Genomic DNA, 24,867 nt, shown 5'->3' with positions numbered 1-24,867 from the left:
GAGAATTTGATGTTTCCCCATTCAAAGAGATAGGAGCTGCACTTGAATGCCCAAGAGGCGTTTCAAAGATGGCCGCCGAGTGAAATGACTTGTCTTAAAGGGACTTTGGTTTAACTGACCCATCCACAGAATAAACAAAACAAGCCCTGAAAATTGATAAAAGAATTACCCAAACACTTATTGGTATTCGTTGATTAATTGCATTTGATAGATTATACTTTCAATAAAACATTTGCAATGGATTTGTAAAAGCTGTTTTTATGCATGTTTGGCATGAGTTTTTGTTGCATTTACACTGTTTTGACCAGCAGGCGTCACCAGCGTGTGGTGTTTCGAACGCTTCGAAACAATGAATCATTTTGCGAAGCAATTGGTACAATTGATTCGAAGCTTTGAAAACCTTCGTTTCTCCCATCACTACTGTCGACACGTTGTCAGATTCCTCTTTGCTCCGCGTTGTATTTTTCACTGCGTGAGAACATGTGTGGCATGAGAGCGCCATGGCTTGTCGGACATAGCAACAGTAACTAAAGGGGGTGGGTCTTCGCGAACAGTCATATAGTCAGTGAATCATTCAGAAACATCACTCAGGCCACAACTGACTCCATCTGTGTTAATTTTTTTTTTTTTTTTTTTTCAGGAACCTTCACTGTGATGTGTATATTAAACTTACATCAGTATATTTACTGATTGCTAGTTTATATGACAACACATTTTGATGTAGGCCTAATAAATTAATAAGTAGTATTCTAAACATTAAAATACAAATATTTATTGGTTTATTGTTTACTGTAATGAAGTGTAATCGTATTGTTGAATCAAAGAAATCTTATTCTGGGAGTAAGACCAATTCCAGTTGTTTTTGAATTCACTTTTTCCTAGGAGATGTAACACCTGCTTTCTGGGATAAGAAGAATATTTTTATATTAACGTTGCTTGTGTCATGAACTTATGTGATGGATTTTGTATTGAGGTAGCATGTGAATTGTCAGCATCCTTACACAAGCCAAATCCCTGCTGGAGACAAGTACGCAATTTCCAAAAAATTCATCTGCTCCTGCATAAAACTGTTGTTTACTTAGACGTAAATGTAATTAACGCAGCCTCAGGTTCAGGGTAGATTTAAAACACTTGTTTGTCACAGACGCTCTGTCGCGGTGCACTGCTCATTAAGCACGCTCCTAGTTTCTCAGCTCGCAGGAATCCTAATGTGGTCTCGAACACTTTTTCTAATGAAGCCCTTAAAGAAAAGAAGAAAACCCAGAAAGAATAGGAATAATATACTCCAGCCCAGTAAGGGGACCTATAAAATCCTATAGCTCTTTAATGAAAACTTGTCATCTGCCCGGAATGTTCTGGTCTCTTTCTTTCTGTTTGTGTCTATTTTGATGTAGGAGTTGAGTGTAATGCCGCACTGACCCTTCATATGACTTTTTCTTTTTATTTGTTCTCAAACCAAAACTGACAGTACTGATTTATGATTCAATATAATTTTAAAGAGTTTCCTCCACTCATAAGGTCTACTAGACCTGGGGTTGTAACATTTTTTTGATGGCATGGACCCCCAAATATAATGGTCCCCTTGGAAGAAGGCAGCTATATATTTTACATTTCGTTTGTGAATAAAAAATATTTAAATTTAAAAAGTTTTAAATTTATATTTGGGGAATTATGTTCCTCTTTACGTGTGTTCAGTAGCCTATATAAGTACTCTCTCTCTCTTTCGGCTTGCTCCCTTATAAGTACATTTTTCATAAAAGACATTTCCATTTTTTTTAACCTTACTAAACACAATTTCAAAAGTGGTCTGGACAAGAAAGTTATCTGCTTAACACTGTGACACTCCATGGGTTCACAGTTTTCCTAAGAAGAGACAGTATACTGGGAATAGTATATTTCAGTATACTGAAGACTGTGTGTATGTGTGTTCTGTGTGTATATGTGTGTGAGAGCATGTGCTCATAAAGTCTCAGAAATCGTCACCATGGGAGACTTGTCTGTCCCTTTCCTACAGCGTGCCTAAAGCATCCTCATAAATAAAACCAGATGTCTTCAATATGTCTTAAAATGGAAGGAGAGCTTTGCACTGGCCTTGCAGTGTCACATCAACAGTTCTGAGGGGCAGAGTTTTAATGTTTTATAAGGCAGTTGACTGTTTTTCTCCTTACAGCAGGATGAAGACGGTGGAGATCTGTGTGGTCCTGTTTGTCTTGGGCTGTGTGTGTGAACTGTCATTGTCTTTGGACCCCCGAGATCCAAATGTGTGCAGCTTATGGGAAAGGTAAGCATCATCTCCAATATCTGCTCCACTGCATACTGGCAACCGAAACTGCTGTTGTAGATCATTTTTTGCAAGTCAAACAACAACAACACTGCAAAAATCCAGTTCCCAGTTAATATATGTGTCTTGTTTTCCTAGTAAAACTCAAACTAAAGCATCTAAATATTGTTAAAACGAGATAAAGTTGCAGAAATAGCAAAACTGCATAACATATCAAGACCTGCCTCAGACAGTTTTGAGAATGTCTTTTATACAGTAAGTTTAAGAATATTAGTCAATGTCTTGTTCTATTGTGTTTCTGTGACCTTAGTTTATTTAAACTAGATGTCACTACTCAACCTTTATTGGCAATAATTTCTGCTGCAATAATATTCTTTGGATAGTTTCAATGTCGCTTAAAGGTGGTTAGACGTTCTGGACATCACAAGAAACTTAGCGATCACACTTGACTTGGGCTCTACTTACTTCCATTCATACGCATGCAAATGCAGGAGACATGGGCGGAAGTTTTAAAGCTTTAAAACTTCAAAGCTACAGGTTTACAGTGTTGCAGGAAAGTCGAGTAGATGGTATATTTTCATATTTCGAATATATTATTATTTGTTATTTTTTATTTATAAAAAACAAGCCCTAGAGCATGACATAATATCCTGTTCATTGCGGTGTCTGAGGAAATTTTGACTGTGGCTTTATACTGATGCCTAGTGGTTTTCCGATTTCCGATTCGTCAATCACATTTCTGGGATGTTTGTGCTTTTCTGGAAAGTTCACTTTGGCAAGCTGTTTCAAACTCCTGAAATGAACTCCAACCAAACTTTGTTTTGGCCTGAAATGATGTCTCACCAGTTCCTTTTTCGCTTAAAATATATCGTATGGAAGCTTGTTTCAGCAACTGAATAAAAAAGGTAATTGCGACTTTTTATCTCGCAATTCAGAATTGCGTGATATAAACTCACAATTCCAAGTTATAATGTCAGAATTGCGAGAAATAAACACAGTTGTAAGTTATAAAGTCAGAATTGTGAGATATAAACAATTGCGAGAAAAAATGTCAGAAATGTGAATTTATATCTCAAAATTCTGACTTTATTTCTCACAATTGCTAGTTTATATCTTGCAATTCTGACTATATAACTGGTAATTGTGTGTTTATATATCGCAATTCTGAGAAAAAAAGTTGCAGTTATCTTTTACATTTTTTTTATTCCGTGGCAGAAACAATCGAACATAATATCAGGTCCTTAAGGACATAGAAACTTTTATTTTTTTTAGCACACAATGGTTTCAAAATTCAAAATAAATAAAAATGTCAATTACTTTAAAATGCCTGAGACCCTACATACAGTAGGACAAGCTGTCTGGAGAATGGATGGATGGGAATTTTCAAAATCATTTTAATGGGGAAAAAACTGAACCGAACTTTAAACTTAAACAAGTCAGAAAAGTCAACATTTTTGAGAAAGACCCATTTATAGTGTAGGGACAAAATGTGGGAGCCTTTTCAAGTAATCTTAACCACAGACCTTATTTTACTCATAAATCCAAAACTGTAATTCTAAAAATCCATTATAAATTCCTGAGGGAACCCTTGGCCCAAAAAGAAGCTAATTCTCTTGGTTTTATCACTACAAACTGAACACATGATGCCCTTGAGCAAGACACTCTACTACGAAGACAATTCCTGCACTTAGTGTGTTGTACATGGTGCAAAATAACAAGCGACTGGTGAGCATGACAAAATCTTTGTTCCTTTTTAGTTTCACCACTTCAGTGAAGGAGTCATATGCTCAGCCTTTTGACTCTGTGCGTGAAGAGACCTGCTCTGAACCCTGGAGCGCTAACAAATGCACCCGGCACAGGTGACATACACTGACAAACACACATGCACTCAAGCATTTACTCACAGTTACACTGAGCTGACTTAGACTAAACGCAGCATGAATTCTTTCATCCTACTGAGCTGCAGAGGTTTTCGGTCTTCAGCTTAGGTCATTGGAGGGATTGTTTGGTTTGGCAGTGGAGGCTTAAAATTGCTTCGAATCCAAGTAATTGTGATGCTGGCGTGCACACATGCTCCCTTTATAATAATGCTGGCATGGAATTCACTCTGCCGGTCTTACGGCGGTTCCCAAAGGCCTTTTTAAGTTTAATCTGAACTAAGGCAAATGGGAAGGGCACCGAATGTTTAATACATTTCTAAATATTATACGTTTATGTTTAAAAGGTGCCAAAAGTTTTTTTGTCAAAAGATCCAAGACAACTACTGAATCAGAAGTCTTACTGAGGGACTTTATATTCCAACTACAGCTGATCTGTGATAATGAAATAATGAATTTCGTGTGGTCTTGCATTTTCCAGTGTTTATAATGGAGGTTATTAAACTCTTTCTCTTATTCACTCTCCAGGATCACCTATAAAACACTTTATAGGCAGGTGGTGAAAATGGACTATCGTAAGAGGTATCACTGCTGCAGTGGCTTCTATGAAAGCAGTAATATATGTGTCCGTGAGTATTAAGTTGACGTTTTACCTCTAACTTAATGGTTTTGAACGGTTTGTTTTTGTATTTTTCATCTCTCTGCGTGTTTACTTTTTCCTTCTTGCTCTGTGTGTGTGTAGCACGTTGCACTAAGGAGTGTGTCCATGGCCGCTGTTTAGCACCTGATCGCTGCCAGTGTGAGAGCGGCTGGCGTGGAGACGATTGTTCCAGCTGTGAGTTATGCGTCACACTTTCTCTCCTTATTCTGACGCACAAAAACAACCAAAAAGTGCAGCATTTAAAGGCATTATCAATTTAAAAGCTGTTTCAAACAAGTAGGCAACTTCTTTGCTGCTTTTAAGATACTTTGTTTATGCTCAATTCTAAGGCAGTAATCCTATATGCTTTGCAACAAGCTATATTAAAAAAATTTATCCAAGAAGGTGAACAGAGGAAGAACAATCTGGATGGATTATAAATAAACGTATAATTCATCCAATACTGAAAACTCTTTTTTCTTCTTTCTGTATCACACATGGTCATGCACAGGGTTTCATAAGGAGAGACTTTTCACTAGCCAGTGTTCTGGCTTCGTTTTTGAACGTGTTGTCATCTGTTAGTGTTGCTGTGCATATTTTTATTGGGCCCCATTTTCTCCCTTTTCTTTTTCCTCTTGTTTTCTTTTTCCCTCTCCTCTCTCTGCATCTTAACTCTACTCCTTTCTTTTCTTTTAGCATGTGTATGCATCATCAAAATGAAAATAAAATAAGAGTTTTGCACAGCTAAATTTTCTAGTGCATCTACAGTATTTCTTCTCTAATTTGGCACATTTCTCTAAAATAACTTAAAGGGTTAGTTCACCCAAAAATAAAAAATACTGTCATTAATTACTCATCCTAATGTCGCTCCAAACCCGTAAGACTTTACTTCATCTTCAGAACACAAATGAAGATCTTTTTGATGAAATCTGATAGCTTTCTGTCTGTAATGAAGGGTCGGCAGAATGGGGATCCATTTGTAGCTTTATTTAGAATAAACACCAAGGCAGACGGGGCAAAGGCAAAGACATAAACAGGAACAGGCAATGGTCGAGGCAGGCGGCAGACAAACAGTATCGGGTCACAGGCAGAGATCAGGGCAGGCGGCAAGCAAACACGGTCCAGTATACAGGCAAGGTTCAGGGCAGGCAGCAGAGAATCACAACGGGTAAACAGTCCAACAGGAACAGAATAAACAGTCCACAAGAAAACGCTCAGAAATGATCACCGGGGCAAATCAAGACTTCGCGGTGAGTGTGTGTGTGTGTGTGGCTTAAATAGTGTGAGCGTGATGGGGTGCAGGTGTGTGCGCAATCAGTCCCAGGAATGAGGGCCTATGGGAAACGTAGTCCGAATGGGAACAGTCAATATTCGGGTGATGGCTCCCTCCGGTGGTGCGGAGGAGGCGAGGGAGCCACATTCGTGACAGAGCCCCCCCCCCCACCTTGGCTCCCTCCGGCTCTCCTCTCGGACCACCAGAGGGTTTCAGCAGCGACACATGGAAAGTGGGAGAAACACGGTAGTTAGCAGGTAAGTCAAGACGAAATGATACAGGGGTAATTTGTTTAGTAATTTGGAAAGGCCCTACAAACCTGGGACTGAGTTTTTTGCATGGGAGTCTTAGGCGCAGATCCCTCGTTGACAGCCAGACCCACTGCCCCACGGCGTATTCAGGGTTGGGGTGACGATGTCGATTGGCCTGTATTTCTTGTCTTCTCACGGCACGTTGAAGGTGATGATGGGCCAGGTCCCAGGTCTCCTCGCTTCGCTGCAACCACTCGGTTACTGATGGCAGGTTGGACGGTTCCCCGGACCAGGGAAAGAGAGGCGGTTGAAAGCCCAGGACGCACTGGAAGGGTGTAACACCAGTGGCAGGTTTCCGCAGAGAGTTTTGAGCATACTTGGCCCACAACAGGTAACGGCTCCACTCTGATTGATTCCGCTGACAGTAAGTGCGTAAGAATCTGGTGAGTTCTTGATTCAAGCGTTCGGTCTGTCCGTTGGATTCTGGGTGGTATCCTGAGGTGAGGCTGATGTTGATGTTTAACTGTTTAAAGAAGGCTGTCCATACCCGGGATGTGAACTGTGGGCCCCTGTCAGACACAATGTCCTCTGGCAGACCGTAGAAACGGAAGACGAAGTTGCATAGGGTCTCTGCTGTCTCGAACGCCGTGGGCAGCTTGGGCAGTGGTATGAGTCGGCATGCCTTGGAGAAACGGTCGATTACTGTGAGGATCGTGGTGTGGCCACGGGATTCAGGGAGATCAGTGGCGAAGTCTTCTGTAATGAAGGGTCGGCAGAATGGGGATCCATTTGCAGCTTTATTTAGAATAAACACCAAGGCAGACAGGGGCAAAGGCAAAGACATAAACAGGAACAGGCAATGGTCGAGGCAGGCGGCAGACAAACAATATCGGGTCACAGGCAGAGATCAGGGCAGGCGGCAAGCAAACACGGTCCAGTATACAGGCAAGGTTCAGGGCAGGCAGCAGAGAATCACAACGGGTAAACAGTCCAACAGTAACAGAATAAACAGTCCACAAGAAAACGCTCAGAAATGATCACCGGGGCAAATCAAGACTTCGCGGTGAGTGTGTGTGTGTGTGTGGCTTAAATAGTGTGAGCGTGATGGGGTGCAGGTGTGTGCACAATCAGTCCCAGGAATGAGGGCCTATGGGAAACGTAGTCCGAATGGGAACAGTCAATATTCGGGTGATGGCTCCCTCCGGTGGTGCGGAGGAGGAGGCGAGGGAGCCACATTCGTGACACTGTCCCTCCATTTTCCCTTTAAGTTATCTGTACTTAAACATTTCAGTTAATTCAATGAAAAGACCACATTAGGTCAACTCAGTTAAATTGAGTTGTCAATTTCCCCATTACTCAATTGAACTGAGGGAATCACTTTCCTCAAATCATTTGAGTAGTCTCAACTTATTACGGTTTACAGTGTATGCAACTACCACTTTGACGCTTCAAAAAGACCATAAAGAGTTTGTAAAACTAATCCATATGAATTGAGTGGTTTAGTCCAAATTTTCTGAAGAGAATCGATCACTTTATGTGATGAACAGATTTAATTAGGCTTTTATTCACATATAAACATTGATCAGTGAACATAAACAGAAGCTCAACCGAACCTGCTGGGTGTGCGAGAACAAACCTCTTCCGGAAGCTCAAACGTGCTGCATAACCTCATTGGTTCTCGCACGCGTCAAGCAAACATGCTTGAGCTTCCATTTACCATAACTGATGTTTGAGTTGACGAATGTTTATATGTGAATAAAAATTCAATATAAATTCAATCTGTTCATCATATTAAATGATTGTGTCCCTTTAGAAAATTTGGATTAAGCCACTCACTTCATATGGATTATTTTTCCAATCTCTTCATGAACTTTTTGAAGTGTCAAAGTGGTAGTCACATAGCTGTCTATGGAGGGACAAAAAGTTCTCAGATTTCATCAAAAAGATAACTAACCCTTTAAGTTTTAGTAATTTTGTAGTGTTGCACTGACTGTCCAGTACATGACTGTCCTTGTGTGTGCCAGTGACACCATTGGGTGTTTACTGTAGTATTTTAGTCTGTAATACTGATTTGATTTGAAAGACTGTGGTTTCAGAGGAGTACAATGCTGTGTAGGCTCCTGAGTGGAGTTTACATAAGTGAAATGGAAACTCAAGACTAGGCAGAAGACCTCTCTCTAATTTGGCCTTGCTCTTTGTTTGGTTGGACTGTGAAACCCCATTATTAGCTCGCTTTGGCAAGAGGAGGCTTGACACTTCCTGAATGCCTGTGTGTTGGGAGCTTTGTGAGAAATTAGAGAGGTTTGAGGTTTTAAATACACATTTCTTTCACTCTGTCCTGAGGCCAAACTCTATCAAACTGCTATAAGACTTCTTGCCTGTTTAAAACCATTGATAAAGTAGAATATACATAACATCATATAGTAGATACACTAAAAGGCAAAATGAATGCTACAAGAAGCAAAAACAGCTTTTGGAGTGGAATGTCCATGATGTTCAGCATTTTCGCATTAGAAAGAAATTCACAGTTAACTATTTAAGTAGGGGCTTCTGGGAAAGTGCCCTTTTAGACAAGACCATTAACCCAACAACAACTTTCCCCTCTTGGGTTAGAGAGGAATTTTCCCACATCTCAAAAAGTCATTCTATATTTACTGGAAACATGCTGTTTGATAAAACTGTTCTTATTTGAGTTTTCATCTTCGTACAATATAAACAGACTCACATGAACAAAGAGAGTGAAAATGATCAGCTTCATATTCATTGTTTATAATATTCCATCACAAGTTTGTAATTTCAGATGATGCTGATTTATCCTGAGGGACTTTAGGGCATGGGGGCTTGGGAACAAAAATTTGGACTTGTAGTGTAGCTCAATTAAGTGTCACCATCAAGGAAACTGCTTTGAGCTGAACATCAATCAAGTTCTGAGGCTTCCTCTTGTCTTTTTAAAGTGGTATGCATTTGCTTTTAGAACTGGTTGGACGTCAGCTCAGTGTTTGAATCGAGACAGCTGGTGAGCTCCACTTTCTAAAGTGTGATATGTGAACGTGGGGTGTTGGAATCATTCACGTCCCCCTGTTGTCAGACCTCAGGACTCTAAATCTCTGCCCTGAAGTGGAAGGACAGAACAAACCTTTCTCAAACAGTCTGCAGAATATATAAAAAGTATAAAGTTTGGGGTCAGTAAGATTTTTATATATATTCAGCAAGGACACATTAAATCGATCAAAAGTTGAAGACATTACAAGATTTCTACTTCAAATAAATGTTCTTGAACATCACGGTTTTCGCACTGTTTTCATCTGTAATGATAAATGATTCTTGACCATGTTAATAAATGTGATAATAAATGTTTCTTGATATTAGAATGATTTCTGAAGGATCATGTGACACTGAAGACTGGAGTAATGGCTGCTGAAAATTCAGCTTTGCTATTAAAGGAATAAATTACATTTTAAAATATATTAAAATAAAAAACAGTTATTTTCGATTATTTTATAATATTACTGTTTTTACTGTATTTTTGATCAAATAAATGCAGCTTTGGTGAGATTTGTTTCAAAAACATTTAAAAATCTTGCCAACCCCAACTTTATATGTAGTATAAACTTTATATATAGTATATGTATCAGATTTCTATAAAAAATTATATATTATATAAATGTTCATATATATATATATATATATATATATTGATCTTTTTTTGGGGAGGGGGGGAGACAATTGTTGGGACATTGTTGGAGACAAATGAGCTCTGATCCTCACTGATTAATGATCTCTTTAGGTTCCAGAGAAGTGTGTGTGTGTTTGTGTGTGTGTGTGTGTGTGTGTGTGTGTGTGTGTGTGTGTCTGTGTCTGTGATGGATTCCTCTTCTTAACCCGTAAAGGGTACGTGTCATCAGTTTAGGTTGTGTCATGACCGAAATCCAATCCCTGTGTGAGCGCTGGCCTAAGCTCTCTCTGAGGTCCAGCCAAACTCCATCTGTTAAATTTCCCATTTGAAACTCATTCCTTTTGTTGAGCTCCGTACAAATTCTCCGGTCAATCACACTATCAATTTGTTATGCTCTAAATGCCAGGGATGCTTAAGAGAATCTCAAAAGTATAAAGGAAGCCTTTAGCACAGATTTCCTCAAATGCCCAAAGAAAATCAAACCAACTTAAGACAATAAGAAAACCACCTATATAAGAAAACTTTGTAAATGCATTTAAACAGACTTTATAATATGTGTGTTTGCTGATATCTCAGATTTAGCTACATTTGGAATTTGTGTTTGTGTTCAGCATGTGATGCCCAGCATTGGGGTACAGGCTGCAGGAGACTCTGTGAGTGCCAGAACGGGGGAGAGTGTAACGTTCTTACAGGAACCTGTCAGTGCCCAGCCGGATACACTGGTGAAAACTGCCAGGTATGGCTGCACTAGCAGCCACTTTATCGATCTTGATATGGTAACATGTAAATAATGAACTGGTTTTATTCAAGTCAAATATATTATTGAATACCATATTAATATGAAAATGGTAGCAACTGCACATTTTCCATTTTTACTGTGTGATTTGGGAGAAGATATTTACAAAAAACTAAAGTTGCAACATACATTATAGTAAAAGTCAAATCATTTTAATTCAACAAATTTTCATCCTGCCAGGACCCCTGTTCCACAAAGTCGTTCGGTCAAGGCTGTCTGCAGGAATGCCAGTGTGGAACAGGAGGATTCTGCAATAAAACCACTGGAGAGTGTGTGTGCAGAGATGGATTTACTGGAACTCTGTAAGTACAGGAAGTACTTTAGAATAACAGTGTGCTTTCTTACTGCTCTCTGTATATTACGGAGGGATTTTTAAATGCTAAATTTAGTCACTTAAACCTATGCATATTTGCAGAGCATTGCATTATATACTGTACATTTGTTGGGTATTTGAGTGGAAAATGTAATGCCATGTACAATCTTAATAATAAGTTGATCGTATAACTATTGCCACCAATGGAGCTACGATCAACTTACGGCTTACGATGCTTTTGGGAAATGCTGCCCTGCTTAGTGGCCAAAAAAGTGTGCAACTGAATTTTTTCTTAAACATTTTACTCAATAATGTTTCAATAATGAAATAATGTTAAATAATCTCAATAATATTTTACATTTTTACAGTCCTAAAACAATTTTTGAATGATGTCTCTGTCACTCAGGTGCGAGAAGCCGTGTATGAGGTCGAACCGCTGTCCTGCACGCTGCCCATGTCAGAATGGTGGCATCTGCCAGGGGAGAGGGGTGTGTTTGTGTCCACCCGGCTGGATGGTGAGAAATCTGTGTCTTGGTTTTGTTTTGTTTTCTATTATTCTTTGTTGGTCATCCATTTTTCAGCCTCTCTCTCTCTCTGTTTCAGGGTGCAGTGTGTACTGAGCGGTGTCCACCGGGCCGTTTTGGTTCAAAATGTGCTAAAGAATGTTTGTGCCATAACGGAGGTCACTGTGATCCAGAAAAGGGCCAATGTCAGTGTGACGCAGGCTACACTGGAGAAAGGTCTGTATGATGTACTCTCAGATTATACTAGGAGAATTTAATATTCCAGCACAGGTGATAGACAGTTTTATTTCAAATTATGGCTAAAGATAAAGCATTTATAGCTTATATAAATTCAAAAATACATAGTTTAAAGATCAGGGTTGAAAGGATGCTTGAGGCCCATAAGTATCAAGCCATACTGTAAAGCCACTTTTCCACCATCGGGCTAAACCGTTCTCATTGCTTAAAGGGTTAGTTCACCCAAAAATTACATTTCTGGCATTATTTACTCACCCTCATGTCGTTCTACACCTGTAAGACCTTCGTTCATCTTCGGAACACAAAATTATTATAGATATTTTTTGTGATGAAGATATTTTTATGAAATCCGAGAGGTTTTTTTTTTTGTCCTCCATTGAAAGCAATGAAATTACCACATTCAATGTCCAGAAAAGTATTAAAGACATGGTTAAAATAGCTAACATGACTACAGTGGTTCAACCTTAATGTTATGAAGCGACGAGAATACTTTTTGTGCGCAAAAACAAAACAAAAATAACAACTTTATTCAACAATTTTTCCTCTTCCCTGTCAGTCTGTTAAAGGAACACTCCACTTTTTTTGAAAATAGGCTCATTTTCCAACTCCCCTAGAGTTAAACAGTTGAGTTTTACCGTTTTCGAATCCATTCAGCCGATCTCCGGGTCTGGCGGTACCACTTTTAGCATAGCTTAGCATAGTTCATTGAATCTGATTAGACCGTTAGCATCTCGTTAAAAAATGACCAAAGAGTTTCAATATTTTTCCTATTTAAAACTTGACTCTTCTGTAGTTACATCGTGTACTAAGACAGACGGAAAATTAAAAGTTGCGATTTTCTAGGCTGATATGACTAGGAACTATACTGTCATTCTGGCGTAATAATCAAGGAACTTTGCTGCCGTACCATGGCTGCAGCAGGCGCAATGATATTACGCAGCGTCTCTCACAAATGTCTCCATGGTTGCAAGGCACGCTCCCTGTGCAAGCAGGGGTCACAGGCGCTGCGTAATATCATTGTGCCTGCTGCAGCCATGGTATGGCAGCAAAGTTCCCTGATTATTACGCCGGAATGAGAGTATAGTTCCTAGCCATATCGGCCTAGAAAACCACAACTTTTCATTTTCCGTCTGTCTTAGTACACGATGTAGCTACAGAAGAGTCAAGTTTTAAATAGGAAAAATATTGAAACTCTTTGGTCATTTTTTAACGAGATGCTAACGGTCTAATCAGATTCAATGAACTATGCTAAGCTATGCTAAAAGTGGTACCGCCAGACCCGGAGATCGGCTGAATGGATTCGAAAACGGTAAAACTCAACTGTTTAACTCTAGGGGAGTTGGAAAATGAACCTATTTTCAAAAAAAAGTGGAGTGTTCCTTTAAGCAGTTGGCGTAGTGCTGCGTTTCCATGTTTGTGTCCAAACGCCGGCTCATTATTGGCCGGCTCCTGAGTCAGCATCACACACATGCACTGTGCTGCTCACGTGAAGAGGCGTCGGTCAATACTGAGCCGGCGTTCTGATGTAGAACTGGAAGCTGCAACGAAAATAGCGTAGCAGTGGAGAGACGGAGAGAGATAAATTTGTTGAATAAAGTCGTTATTTTTGTTTTGTTTTTGCACGCAAAAAGTATTCTCGTCGCTTCATAACATTAAGGTTGAACCACTGCAGTCACATTGACTATTTTAACAATGTTTTTACTACTTTTCTGGACATTGAATGTGGTAATTTCGTTGCTTTCAATGGAGAATAAAAAACCCTCTCGGATTTCATCAAAATATCTTAGTTTGTGTTCCAAAGATGAACGAAGGTCTTACGGGTGTGGAATGACATGAGGGTGTGTAATTAATGACAAAACTTTCATTTTTGGGTGAACTAACCCTTTGACTATTCCAATCCCTGCCGATCCACCCCAGCCCGTAAGGATATTGTTTCATTTTCCACTGTAAGGCTGATAACAGAACTCTTTGGAATGTAATACAAATGCTTGGTAACACAACAGTTTATAGACGATATGAGATGTAAATAGCAACAGCATTATGAACGATGATCAGATATTTCTTTTAATTTTATTATTAATTTCCGTTTACTTCGCTCAAATATCACACTTGGCCAACTACAGAGAAACTGGCAGCCAGGCAACAGACAAGTTACCAATCCTGAATGGTGATGTCACTACACGCATTCTACCAGCACGGTTCAGCCAATCTTGCTGAGAATTCCAGGCCGAGAACAGTTTGTAAACGTGCCATGCTGAACCAAGCCCAAGTGGAAATATAATCAAAACCGCTCCTCACAGTTCTTAGAATCGTTCGGACCAATGATGGAAAAGCAGCTCAAGTGTCCTTGAGCGCAGTTTCTCCCTGTAAAAGGTATACTTTTTTTGTCAGGGCCAAGATTTTACATTTGTCAAAATCATTTTAGATGAATAAAAATATAATATAAAATAAAAATATTATTACATAATTATCAATAAAATTGTATTATCAAATAAATAATATAAATCTCTGTATTTAATCAGCATTTAACGATGCAGGTAATTGTATAAACTTATTGACTGTATTTGGCCATTTAAAGTATTTAGTGATGGAACTATGGATTTGTAGCTCTAGAAAAGCTAGAAAAAGGCTGAAATCCACAGTAAAACCTGTGATTTATTTGAGCAGTGTGGTTATATGATTTGTTCACTGAGTGTTTCTTGTGAAGGTGTAACGAGGAGTGTCCAGTGGGTACGTATGGCAAGGACTGTAAGGGTGTGTGTGACTGTGCTAACGGAGCCCGCTGCTATAACATCCACGGCGGGTGTCTGTGTGAGCCAGGGTTTAAGGGTACGCGCTGTGATCACAGGATGTGTCCTGATGGGGCCTACGGCATGCACTGCGAACATCGCTGCCTCTGCAACTCACAAAACACTCTCAGGTGTGCTTGTGCTTCGATGTCCTTACTGATGATCACTAGCTTTGATTTGCCAGTGTGAACACAGCTACTACTAGAAAACTACATCCATCTTTGTTCTCAGAGCCAATTTAATTTTGGTATTATTATAGTTTATTAAAGACTCACTATTTGTGTTGACCAATCTATCCATCAACTGATCATTCTATTAACCAAATGCTGTTTGATAACAAAAAATTAGCTTTAGCGATTTTCCCACGTGTCATGTTTTGATTGTGTCGTGGATGTTACAGCTGTCACCCTCTGAAGGGGGAGTGTACCTGTCAGCCTGGGTGGGCGGGGCTGTACTGCAATGAAACCTGTGCTCATGGTTATTATGGTAACGGTTGCCTGAAACCCTGCCTCTGTGTGAACGGAGGGGTGTGTGACACGGTGAACGGCCAGTGCCACTGTGCGCCCGGATATACGGTGAGATATGGTCACAAATATACTCAAAAATACAATAACTCACTATACAGGTAACTAATGCCACCTCAGATGTTTATTATTTTTGCAGGACACTATAGTTCATTTATGTAAGTGAGGATAGCAAAAAAAACATATTATACCCAAAAATTCTTCATACAGTGGACTACCAGTAAAATTGATAAAAAATTGGAACCTAAAATTATTCAGACACTTTGACCTGACCATGTTTTGCTTAAGTGTTATCTGACATAATTAAGATCAATTTCTTAACTCTGACACAATTTAACTCTGAGATCTTGTCATATTTTATTACCATTTTTTTAAAATATAGTGAATAAACTCTATTAATGAATGAAATGTTCAAGGTGTATGAATAAATTTTGGTTTGACTACCTATGTGTGTGTGTAGGGATCGCACTGCGAGAAGCTCTGTGAGGATGGTTTCTATGGGAAGGGCTGCTTGTCTCCTTGTACCTGTGTAAACTCTAGAGCCTGCTCTCCCATTGATGGAACATGTTTCTGTAAGGAAGGTGAGCTTTGGTACACTACACATTAAAAGAAAGAACAAACTTATTAAATTGTGAATAAAACACTTGGTCAGTGAATCTAGAGCGTCAGTAAACGAGTCAGTAATGAATGAAAAGACTAAATGAAGGGAACAATGCTGTGAAATACTGTTTACGAATGCCCTCTTGATCTTTATATTATTTATGGTTATATAAGGCCGTAACCATGTCTTGTACATTGGGGAGACCATGATTTCCTGTTATTGGGTAATTTTTTTATTAAAAGGAATTAAAAATTAAAAGATTAAAAGGAATTTAAGGTAAAAATTAAAAACAAGTTCCAGGTCTATATAGTTATTAAGTGATCAATTTAAACTATTTGCAAATAATATGTTTTTAAGAATATATTCACTCTTATTTGTATCCCTAATATGTCAAAAACACAAAACGTTTCTTGTCTCTTCACATTCTTTTATGAATTACATTAATCATATCATATTAATCGAATAATAGCATGTTTTCAATTCAAAACGGCAAAATTTCATAAAAATGTTGAGTAGTTTGCATCGCTGGATATTATTGTTGGTTGCTGAATATTTCAATCATAAAACAGTCGTCAAATATTAAATGTTTAGCTACTTACTCGCCATGTACTCTTTCACTGCTAAAACGAAAGCGTTGCACTGGAATTCGCACTCGTCTTCTGTGAACAGTAAACCCCGCCCTCTTTGATTTGCTTGGCCATCTCACTCATTCTGACCACTGAGGCAGACCAAAAATGTAACTTTTAAAACTTTTTTTGTCATTTTAACAACAAACAGAGTGGTGCATAATGGAGTACAACAGAGCAGCATCAATAATATCAAATAATGGGGGGACAATTTGGCCATTTCTAATTATTTATTTCTAATTACTTGTCCCCCTCAATGTCTATGGTGGTTACAGCCCATAAATATATATATATATATATATATATATATATATATATACAACCTTTCAGAAATTAATACTTATATTCTGCAAAAAAAAAAAAAAAAATCATTAATTTGATCAGAAGTGACAGTAAAAACATTTATAAAAGTCACAAAAACTTTATTTAAAATAAAATGTTCTTTAGAATTTTTTACTTTTTTTATCCTAAAAAAAAAAAAAAAATCACAGTTTCCATAAAAATATATAGGTTTGATAATAAGAAGAAATGTTTCTTAAGTACCAAATCAATGTATTACAATGATTTCTGAAGGATCATTTGACACTGATGCCTGGAGTAATGGCTGCTGAATATTCAGCTTTGCCATCAGTTACATTATTATATTTTAAAATATTTTACAACAGAAAACAGTTATTATGTTAACTTTTCAAATATTTTTCACTTCTGTAGCCTCTCCTCTTAAGTATTGACTGTCTGATGAGAGAAGTGAGAGCAATGTCACCCCAACCATGTTTTTTTATTTTTTGTGTGTGTGTGTGTGTGTGTGTGTGTGTGTGTGTGTGTGTGTGTGTGTGTGTGTGTGTGTGTGTGTGTGTGTGTGTGTGTGTGTGTGTGTGTGTGTGTGTGTGTGTGTGTGTGTTTAGGGTGGAGAGGACTTGACTGTTCCATCGCATGTTCAGAGGACACATGGGGTCCTGGCTGCAACTTCACCTGCCAGTGTGTAAATGGAGCATCCTGCCACCCTGCCGATGGTTCTTGCAGGTGCACCGCAGGCTGGAGAGGAGCTTCCTGTGACGAGCCTTGTCCAGTAAGTCAAATATCTGCTTTATCCTAAAGTGCACATGTATTTGATTTACAATAACCAGTTCAGAAGATGCAGGCAAGTCACACTTTTTCCTCCCATGAACTGAATTTGACATCTGTGTTGTTGTCGATTCAGCATATCTGTCTCCTAAATCAGCTGCAGTAATCAGCATAAGTTATTAACCTGATGGCAAATGCATAATACTCTTATGAGTATATGTTGCATGGCCATCACTTAAATTAAAGTAGTAATTTTGTTAGAGCTGTGTAATCTCACTGGGCAGAGTCAGAGTTACTTGATCATTCTGAATCAGTGTTTCCATTCTGGTTTAAACAGATCGGGACGTTCGGCCCAGGCTGTCAGCACAAATGTGACTGTCTGCATGATGAAGGATGTGAGAGTGTTACAGGCCAGTGTCTCTGTTTACCTGGTTGGACAGGTACGGACTTCATTCACATTTGCAAGGCCTACTGTGTACACGGCCTAATAAATAGTACACAAAACTATACAGTATGCAGTGATGAAGGTTTAAATCAGTAGCAGCTTTTGGTTGATCAAATAATGAGTCAAGCAGGAAATAAAAATCACGATTGATAATCCGTCACTCTGGAAAAAGGACATGCCAAGCACATTGCGTTATGTGTGCAGTATGCGCTATTCAATATCTACAGAGCCCCTCAAGACATGCGGGGGAAAAAATATGTATATCATGGCCATGAATTAACAATTCTTTCCAATGACTTACAAATATGTCAGCATGTTTTAATTGGTTCCCTTTGTTTTAAGTAAATCGATATAGTAATTTGTTCCCTCGTTTCACTAAATCATGCGCATGTTGTAATAATTACTTCCCTTGTTTTAGTTAAATCAAAACAAGGGAACGAATTAGTTCAAAGTGGCCACGATTTACTAAAACTAATAAGTCATGGGAACAAATTCTTAATTCTTGGCTACGATTTAACTACAATGAGAGAATGAATTCTTAATTTGTGTCCACAATATATATATATTTTTGTCCGCATGTCATGTTCGGGGTTCTGTATTTATCAGCAAACATGATATGTCATCCAAGTTCGCATGCCTACAGAAAATTTACACACAGTAAATAATTTACATTCTGATTACTACAACAATTAGTAGAGGTAGTATAGTGGAGTGCCATTTTATATATTTTTAATGATTCCTCTCTATTGATATCACCCATAATGAACTGTAGACATTTTTATTTAATATATTATATATTAATATTAACACCCTGTATATTATATTAATATTAACCCCCTCATTTTCTTTTTAGATTGACTTGTTTTGTTTTTTTGGTGCCAGTGATGCATATGTAAATATAATAATGGTAATATTGAAATCTCTACAGTATGTACATTAGTCAGAGATTCATAAAAATATATCTGAGACCCCAAACATAAGTAATAAGTGACAGTTTTTATTGAAAATGGTTGAAGTATATTATCAGTCTTGTATATAATCATTTCTCAGAATTTTAGGAAAAATCAAGTGTGAAACTGATGAAACTTCGATTTTTTTCGAAGCACTACACCTCAAACAGCGCACAAGAGTTTAAGCAACGATTTCATTTTTCTTTCAGGACTGCGCTGTACACAGCAGTGTCCAGAGGGAACGTGGGGCCTTCAGTGCAACCAGACTTGCTCCTGCCTCAACAGCGCCACCTGTCAGTCACATACGGGAACCTGCCTGTGCAAACCCGGATTCTGGGGAGCTCAGTGTGAACACAGTAAGTGTATACATTCATCCTCATCCCTGTGAGTTAAGGTCACATTAGAGCTGGTTTAGAGCGTGTTCTCATCTTTTCCCTGTAGTGTGTAGTGCTGGTCTATTCGGAGAGAGGTGCAGCCGTCAATGCCCATCATGTGTACATGCCTCCTCCTGCCATCACATTACAGGCGATTGTTTGTGTCTGCCTGGATATACCGGACAACTGTGTGAACAAGGTTAGATATTCACATGCACAAGCACACACTCACCTAAAGGGATCAAAAATCTTTAATTTTCAATTGTCATTATTTACTCAACCCCCTCATGTAGTCTAACAAAAAAAATCAAACACAAAAGGAGAATTTCAAAGCAGTTATTTTCACATGCAATGACAGTTCATAGTGACCTTATCTGTCAAGCTCCAAAAAACACCAAAAAGCACCATAAAAGTTTAATTCATTATTCACTAAAAACAAATAACAGCATAAAGGTTTGAAATTACATGAGGGTGAATAAATAATTACTGAATTTTCATTTGTGAGTGAACTATCCTTTTAAACCTGCTATATCTTCCATAGCAGCAGACTGTCTTCAGTACAATCCTCTATTTTAAAGCTTGTATAAATCATTTTCTCAAATGTTTTTATCTTATTTCTAGCCTGCCCCATTGGTCGGTATGGAAGCCATTGTAGCAATGTGTGCAGGTGCACCAACAATGCAACATGTCATCACCAGGACGGTTTGTGCCTTTGTCCTGCGGGATGGACTGGACCGGACTGCTCTTTATGTGAGTTTCTGGACAGACCTTCTCTATGAGAAATTATTTGATTTCATTGGCTATTTGATTTTCGGATCTTATGCAAAAGAACATAAGATATTGTTTGTTTTCTAAGAGTTTTTCAAAATGAAGGGAAGAAAATAAAATTTTCTCTGTTTTGTCTTTGAATCAAGTTGATTGTTTTTACCCCATTGGCAGATATTTTTCTAGTTTTGAGCATTTCATTTCATTTCTCAGAAAACAAAACTGTCTTGTGTCATTTTGCACCTCAAGTAAATCTTGATTTAAGAATGTTTAGATATTTGTACTGGAAAACAAAAATACTGAATAAGAAAATAACTTTGTGCAGCATTTAACAACGATTACCTTAAAGTTGAATATTAGAGTTGTTTCTCCTCGAAACGACTGTTTGCCAGATTTCCTGGATGTAGTTTCGGAAGAAATACCTCATGTTGTGATTCTCAGCTGAAAATACATTTTTATTCCTGGATCAGTCTCTATAATATGTCTCTCACACTCTAAAGTTCATCAAACATTTGCCAAATGTCTGTCTTTGTAGTGTGTCAGACTGGGACATTCGGCACTAACTGTGCTCAGACCTGCTCGTGTCCCCCAAACCATTCCTGCGACCCTCACACTGGAGATTGTGAATGTGTACCTGGACCAGGCGAGGACTGCAAACCAGGTATTAAAAGCAGCCTAGAATCCATTTGCTTTCAGTAACACACATTTATTTGTTTCAGTTATGTTGACATTGTCAATGTGAACGGTTGTGTGTTTTTCAGAGCATGAGCTGAGTATGATGGTGCCTGTGTCTCCGGTGGAAAGGGACTCGTGGGGTGCGATCGCAGGCATTGTGGTGCTGGTGATTCTGGTTGTGCTCCTGTTGGCTGTTCTGCTGTTATATCGGCGCAGACAGCAGGACAAACAGAGCAACACACCCGTCGTGTCTTTCTCCTCAACCCGCACCGTCAGTTCAGAGTACGCTGTGCCAGGTATGAGCCACAGGAGTTTCTGATACTTTCAGTAGTGCCACATTTATTTTTACACAAATTACACCAAGGCTACAAAGAATTGTTATAATGAATATCATCTGATGTATTTATACACTACTGTTAAAAGTTTGGGATTTTTTAATGTTTTTGAAAGAAGTCTCTTATGTTCACCAAGGCTGCATTTAATCAAAATACAGTAAAAACAGTAATATTGTGTAAAATTACTACAATTTAAAATATTTTTTTTCATTTTAATATATTTAAAAATATATATATTACTGCAACAGCAAAGCTGCCCCTGATCGGAAGCTATTACTCCAGTCTTCAGTGTCACATGATCCTTCAGAAATCATTCTTATATGCTGATTTGGTGCTCAAAAAAACATTTCTTATTATCAATGTTGAAAACAGTTGTGCTTATTAGTATTTTTGTGACAACCGATAAACTTTTTATTAAAAAAACAGCATCTATTTGAAATACACATCTTACTGTTGCTTTTGATCAATTTAATGCATCCTTGCTGAATAAAAGTATTAATTTCTTTCCAGAAAATGAACTTACTGACTCATAACATTTGAACGGCTGTACATATGTTCAGGTGCTTGTTGCCTTTTTCTAAATAGACAATAGACATTTGTTTGTGTCAGCCTCAGCCTTAAGCCAATATTTGCTAACAGACATAGATTTAAAAGAGTAAAGCTCTTTCTATTCTATTCTATTCTATTCCTCGCAGCTTTGCTTTCATTAACATCAAAATAAATATGGTTTATATGTTGTTACAAGCAGGTTAGAAACAGCATATTCAAATATTACGTGATAATTTATTTGACATAATAATTCATTTTTCTTGTAGATGTCCCACACAGCTACCATCACTATTACTCAAACCCGAGTTATCACACACTGTCTCAGAACAGACCTCCACTGCCACACCTGCCCAACAACCAGGACAGAGCCATCAAGGTAATACTATGGCTATGTTCTAAATAGTATGAATATTGTCAGCTCTGTGACAAATTGCTTATGTTTTTCATTTGTAAGTCGCTTTGGATAAAAGCATCTGCTAACAGTCAAATGTTAAGTATACAACACTGTATCCCAGAATGCAGTCTTCTCGAGTCGACATTCCATTTGCAATGTGATGAATGAGCCAGAGCTGGTATGAATTTTTTAACAGGTTTTTTTTTTTAAACAGAATTTATGGAAGCCCATTTCCGTAAGAAAAAAAATCATGCTTTCATAAATGATGATGAGATAAAAGGTCATCATTATGAGATAAAAAGTTGAAATTATGACAAAGTCATAATGAGATGAAAAGTCGTAATTATGTCAGCAGTAGTGCACTGCAGTGCAGTATGTGTATTAATTGATTACATGTTTAACAGAAAGTTTTAGCAATCATTGCCTGTTTTTGGAGCAGTCTTTTTTATTTATTTATTTAAAGCGTTAGTTCACCCAAAAATGAAATTTCTGTCATTAATTACTCACCCTCATGTCGTTCCAAACCCGTAAGACCTTCGTTCATCTTTGGAACACAAATTAAGATATTTTTGAGGAAATCTGAGAGGCTTCTGAACCACACATAGACAGCAACGTCATTGCACCTTTCAAGGTCCAGAAAGGTTGTAAAGACATCGTTAAAATAGTCCATGTGATTACAGTGATTCAACCTTAATGCTATGAATCGACGAGAATACTTTATGTGCACAAAAATAAAGACTTTATTTAACAATTTCTTTTCTTCCCTATCAGTCTCCTACACTGTTCACATTGTAGACACAGTGCAGCGCTTCTGTGTTCTTCGTCAGAACGCCAACTCTGTATTGGCCGACGCTGTACACATGAGCAGCATGACGCATACATTTGATGCAAGAGCCTGCCAATAATGAGTCGCCGTTCTGACGTAGAACCGAAAGCTCTGCACTGTGTCTACAATGTGAACAGCATAGGAGACTGACAGGGAAGAGAAGAAATGGTTGAATAAAGTCATTATTTTTGTTTTGTTTTTGCACACAACTAATATTCTCGTCGATTCATAACAATAAGGTTAAATCGCTGTAGAACTAACCCTTTAAATTAAGTATATGACAGCTGAATTTTGCACATATAACAGAAATGGCTTTCCTTTATGTCTCATGCTTTGACAGAACACCAACAACCAGCTGTTCTGCAGTCTGAAGAACATGGAGAGGGAGAGGAGAGGTCTGTTTGCAGCTGAGACTAATGCAACTCTTCCTCCAGGCTGGAAACACCAGGAACCACCTAAAGATACAGGTAATGGATACCAGGAAACAATTTCACCATCTATGCTTGCACTATAGTTTGAGTTTGTTTTGTGCTGTGAGGTTGTCTGAGTAAATTGGATGTGGTCTTATTGTGTTTGCAGGGGCTTTTGGGATTGATCGAAGTTACAGCTATAGTGCTACACTTGGGAAGCACTACAACAAAGGTAAAAGCCACTCAGATATTATTCTTCTATATATCTTACTTAATTGTGTCTAACACCCTGTTGTAGTTGCAGAGTTGAAAGATTCATGTGTGGCAGTGAGCAGCAGTTCTCTGAACAGCGAGAACCCATATGCCACCATCAAAGATCTTCCTGGCCTGCCACCATGTCCTCCAGAGAGCAGCTACATGGAGATGAAGTCTGCAGTGCCTCGTGAAAGATCCTACACTGAAATCAGCCCACCGGTCATGACTTCCTCCACTCTGTCATGCAGAGGTAGTTTTATTAAAAGAAACTGAATATTACTGATATTATCTGTGCTGAGGGATTTCAGAGAGTTGACAGTACCCATACGGGATAAAAATTATATATACATGTGTAGAACATAGCTTGTTTTCTCAGATTGGTGTGTCATGCATCACATCTGGTGTAAAATGTGTTTGTTCACTGTATTTCAGAACATTGTTCCCTTGGTGACGTTGTGGAACAGGAACCTCAGAATCATTATGATCTGCCCATCAACAGCCACATTCCCGGGCATTATGACCTGCCCCCAGTGCGAAGGCCACCCTCCCCATCGCCAAGGAGACTGCCCCATTGATCTCCTTGAAAACTTAAAGACATTGGTTCTTCTCTAAAATCCCTGCCAAAGACAGAGTCAGCTTAATGTCTGTTTTACAAGCTGGATAATGAAATACTGCCCAACACAGATGAATGGATGGATGGCACCAAAACTGTGCAACACTGCCATCTACTGGACAACACTAACAACCACCGAATGTTCACGGAGAAAATATCTCCTTTAAAGGCACTTAACCCATTCAAGCCTGTGGAAAACAGTGTCGCCAAGACTGTATCACTCTTTTTCCATCTGACAATATTTTTGGTGGCTAAACTACTGCCATACAAATAGACAAACTCAGAAAGAGATTTTGCTGAATATCATGTGGTGACTTTCTATAAAGATTTGTGCCCGTCTTATGTGAAAACTGCAAAAGAACTACACGTATGCTCATATGATGTGCGAGACTTTCTAGGAAATATCTGGACATTAATAGGTTAAATGCTAAATATCTTTCTGTTTTAAATGCTATTCATGTTTCATATCTAATCTGGAAATCAGGGTGCACATGACAATATAATTTTTAACAGCTACAGAACAAGCTTTACATAGGTTTGTCATATACAGCGTTAGGAACATTTGCTATGAATGTCAGTTGAATTCAAACAAGTACTGTAAATAGTGTAAATAAAATCAAAGTTTCAATGCACAACTTGCCACTTATTATCTGTGATACTCCACCCCAAAATGCAAATTCTCTCATTTACACACCCTCATGCTGTCCCAGATGTATGTATATAACTTTCTTTCTTCTGTGGAACACGACAGGAGATTTTTATAAAAATAATCTGTCTCTATGGGTCTGTAGAGGTCCTGCAAT

The 24,867-nt window shown here is 38.4% G+C and overlaps 1 protein-coding gene across 1 annotated transcript in view; it reads left to right on the top strand.

Moving 5' to 3' along the window:
• The window catches only part of pear1 (platelet endothelial aggregation receptor 1), a 43,599-nt gene extending 18,900 nt beyond the window's left edge, over positions 1–24,699 (top strand). The window contains exons 2-24 of the mRNA XM_051866655.1: positions 2,171–2,281; positions 4,039–4,140; positions 4,687–4,787; positions 4,901–4,993; positions 10,610–10,734; positions 10,975–11,096; positions 11,514–11,622; positions 11,711–11,847; positions 14,576–14,788; positions 15,058–15,232; positions 15,642–15,762; positions 17,314–17,477; positions 17,811–17,913; positions 19,078–19,224; positions 19,310–19,441; positions 19,864–19,992; positions 20,543–20,668; positions 20,769–20,978; positions 21,833–21,942; positions 23,127–23,253; positions 23,366–23,428; positions 23,495–23,701; positions 23,884–24,699. Coding sequence (XP_051722615.1) covers positions 2,175–2,281; positions 4,039–4,140; positions 4,687–4,787; positions 4,901–4,993; positions 10,610–10,734; positions 10,975–11,096; positions 11,514–11,622; positions 11,711–11,847; positions 14,576–14,788; positions 15,058–15,232; positions 15,642–15,762; positions 17,314–17,477; positions 17,811–17,913; positions 19,078–19,224; positions 19,310–19,441; positions 19,864–19,992; positions 20,543–20,668; positions 20,769–20,978; positions 21,833–21,942; positions 23,127–23,253; positions 23,366–23,428; positions 23,495–23,701; positions 23,884–24,026 — 3,066 coding nt within the window. The 5' untranslated portion in view covers positions 2,171–2,174 and the 3' untranslated portion in view covers positions 24,027–24,699. The remainder of the gene's footprint in view (positions 1–2,170; positions 2,282–4,038; positions 4,141–4,686; positions 4,788–4,900; positions 4,994–10,609; positions 10,735–10,974; positions 11,097–11,513; positions 11,623–11,710; positions 11,848–14,575; positions 14,789–15,057; positions 15,233–15,641; positions 15,763–17,313; positions 17,478–17,810; positions 17,914–19,077; positions 19,225–19,309; positions 19,442–19,863; positions 19,993–20,542; positions 20,669–20,768; positions 20,979–21,832; positions 21,943–23,126; positions 23,254–23,365; positions 23,429–23,494; positions 23,702–23,883) is intronic.
• The last annotated feature ends 168 nt before the right edge of the window (positions 24,700–24,867 follow it).

This window comes from Ctenopharyngodon idella, chromosome 16 (genome assembly GCF_019924925.1).
Source record: "Ctenopharyngodon idella isolate HZGC_01 chromosome 16, HZGC01, whole genome shotgun sequence".
Classification (NCBI taxonomy): Eukaryota; Metazoa; Chordata; class Actinopteri; order Cypriniformes; family Xenocyprididae; genus Ctenopharyngodon; species Ctenopharyngodon idella.
This window is presented reverse-complemented; position numbering and strand designations above follow the sequence as displayed.